The sequence below is a fragment of the Bison bison genome, unplaced genomic scaffold (assembly GCF_000754665.1).
Source record: "Bison bison bison isolate TAMUID 2011002044 unplaced genomic scaffold, Bison_UMD1.0 scf7180017860486, whole genome shotgun sequence".
Taxonomy (NCBI): Eukaryota; Metazoa; Chordata; class Mammalia; order Artiodactyla; family Bovidae; genus Bison; species Bison bison.
The window spans coordinates 14,110-15,048 of NW_011491058.1; the positions used below are offsets into that span (position 1 = coordinate 14,110).

The 939-nt window shown below is 60.3% G+C and overlaps 1 protein-coding gene across 1 annotated transcript in view; it reads left to right on the forward strand.

Moving 5' to 3' along the window:
- The window catches only part of LOC104982782 (tafazzin-like), a gene marked incomplete at its 5' end in the record, with an annotated part of 6,325 nt that extends 6,140 nt beyond the window's left edge, over positions 1–185 (forward strand). Inside the window, one exon of the mRNA XM_010832231.1 lies at positions 30–185. Coding sequence (XP_010830533.1) covers positions 30–185 — 156 coding nt within the window. The remainder of the gene's footprint in view (positions 1–29) is intronic.
- Between the last annotated feature and the right edge of the window lie 754 nt (positions 186–939).

Here is a 939-nt window from a genome sequence, read left to right on the forward strand (position 1 = left end):
GCCCGTCCCAGTGCCCTTGGCTTCCCCAGGCACCCTGGGTGAAGCTCCCTAAGGACTGCGTGGCAGCCCCAGTCCTTCGCCCTCAGGTGGAGATGCGCAAAGCCCTGACGGACTTCATCCAAGAGGAATTCCAGCGCCTGAAGAGCCAGGCGGAGCAGCTCCACAACCACCTGCAAGCCAGATAGGTGCCATCCCGCCTAGACCTGGGTCCAGCTGCCTTTTGGACTGGGAGGGGGGGCGAGGCCTGGGCCAGACACAGCTCTGGGACCCCTCCCAGCTCTCTCAGTGCCGCCTTTGGGTGCTGGGCTGGGGGATGGACTGATGCTCGGAGCTCAGATATGGTCTTTTTGACAGATTGGTGCATAACCTTTCCAGGGTTCCCCCTCCGAGTGGGCGAGCATTGCAGCGCCTCTGGTTCTGCCACTGAAAGAAGGCTCTCAGCTGCTCCTCGCACTTGGCCACGCAGGGAGGAAAGACCTTTAGGCAGGGGCCCTGAGCTCTCTCACCTGCAAGCTGTTTGCTCCCAGAGCTGGGGACTGGAAAGAGGGCCTGATCCAGCTGGGCACTGGAAGGAGGAGCCCTGATCTCACCGCTTCCTCAGGGATAGCCATCAGCCATGTCTTTCTTCTGCCTGTGCTCCCTGCAGGCATGGGAGCCTCAGGCAGGGCCCAGCCCTGGGCTGCAAGTGGAAGAGCTGCCCTTTTCTATAAGGGGAGCCCAGTCCAATGGGGCCTAAGACCCGGACCCTCGCTGGGGCCCACTGTTCTTTCTGCCTCCCTGGCATCACTTGAATCCCCTGGTTGTCTTATAAACTATTAATAAAGGATTTGTGTTGTGCTCTTTTACCTCTGGCCTCTCTGTAGGGGTGGGGCTGGGAGGTGACCCTCTGGACCAGAAGGCTGGCCCCTGAGAGCTCTGGGCACTTCAACAGCACTTAAC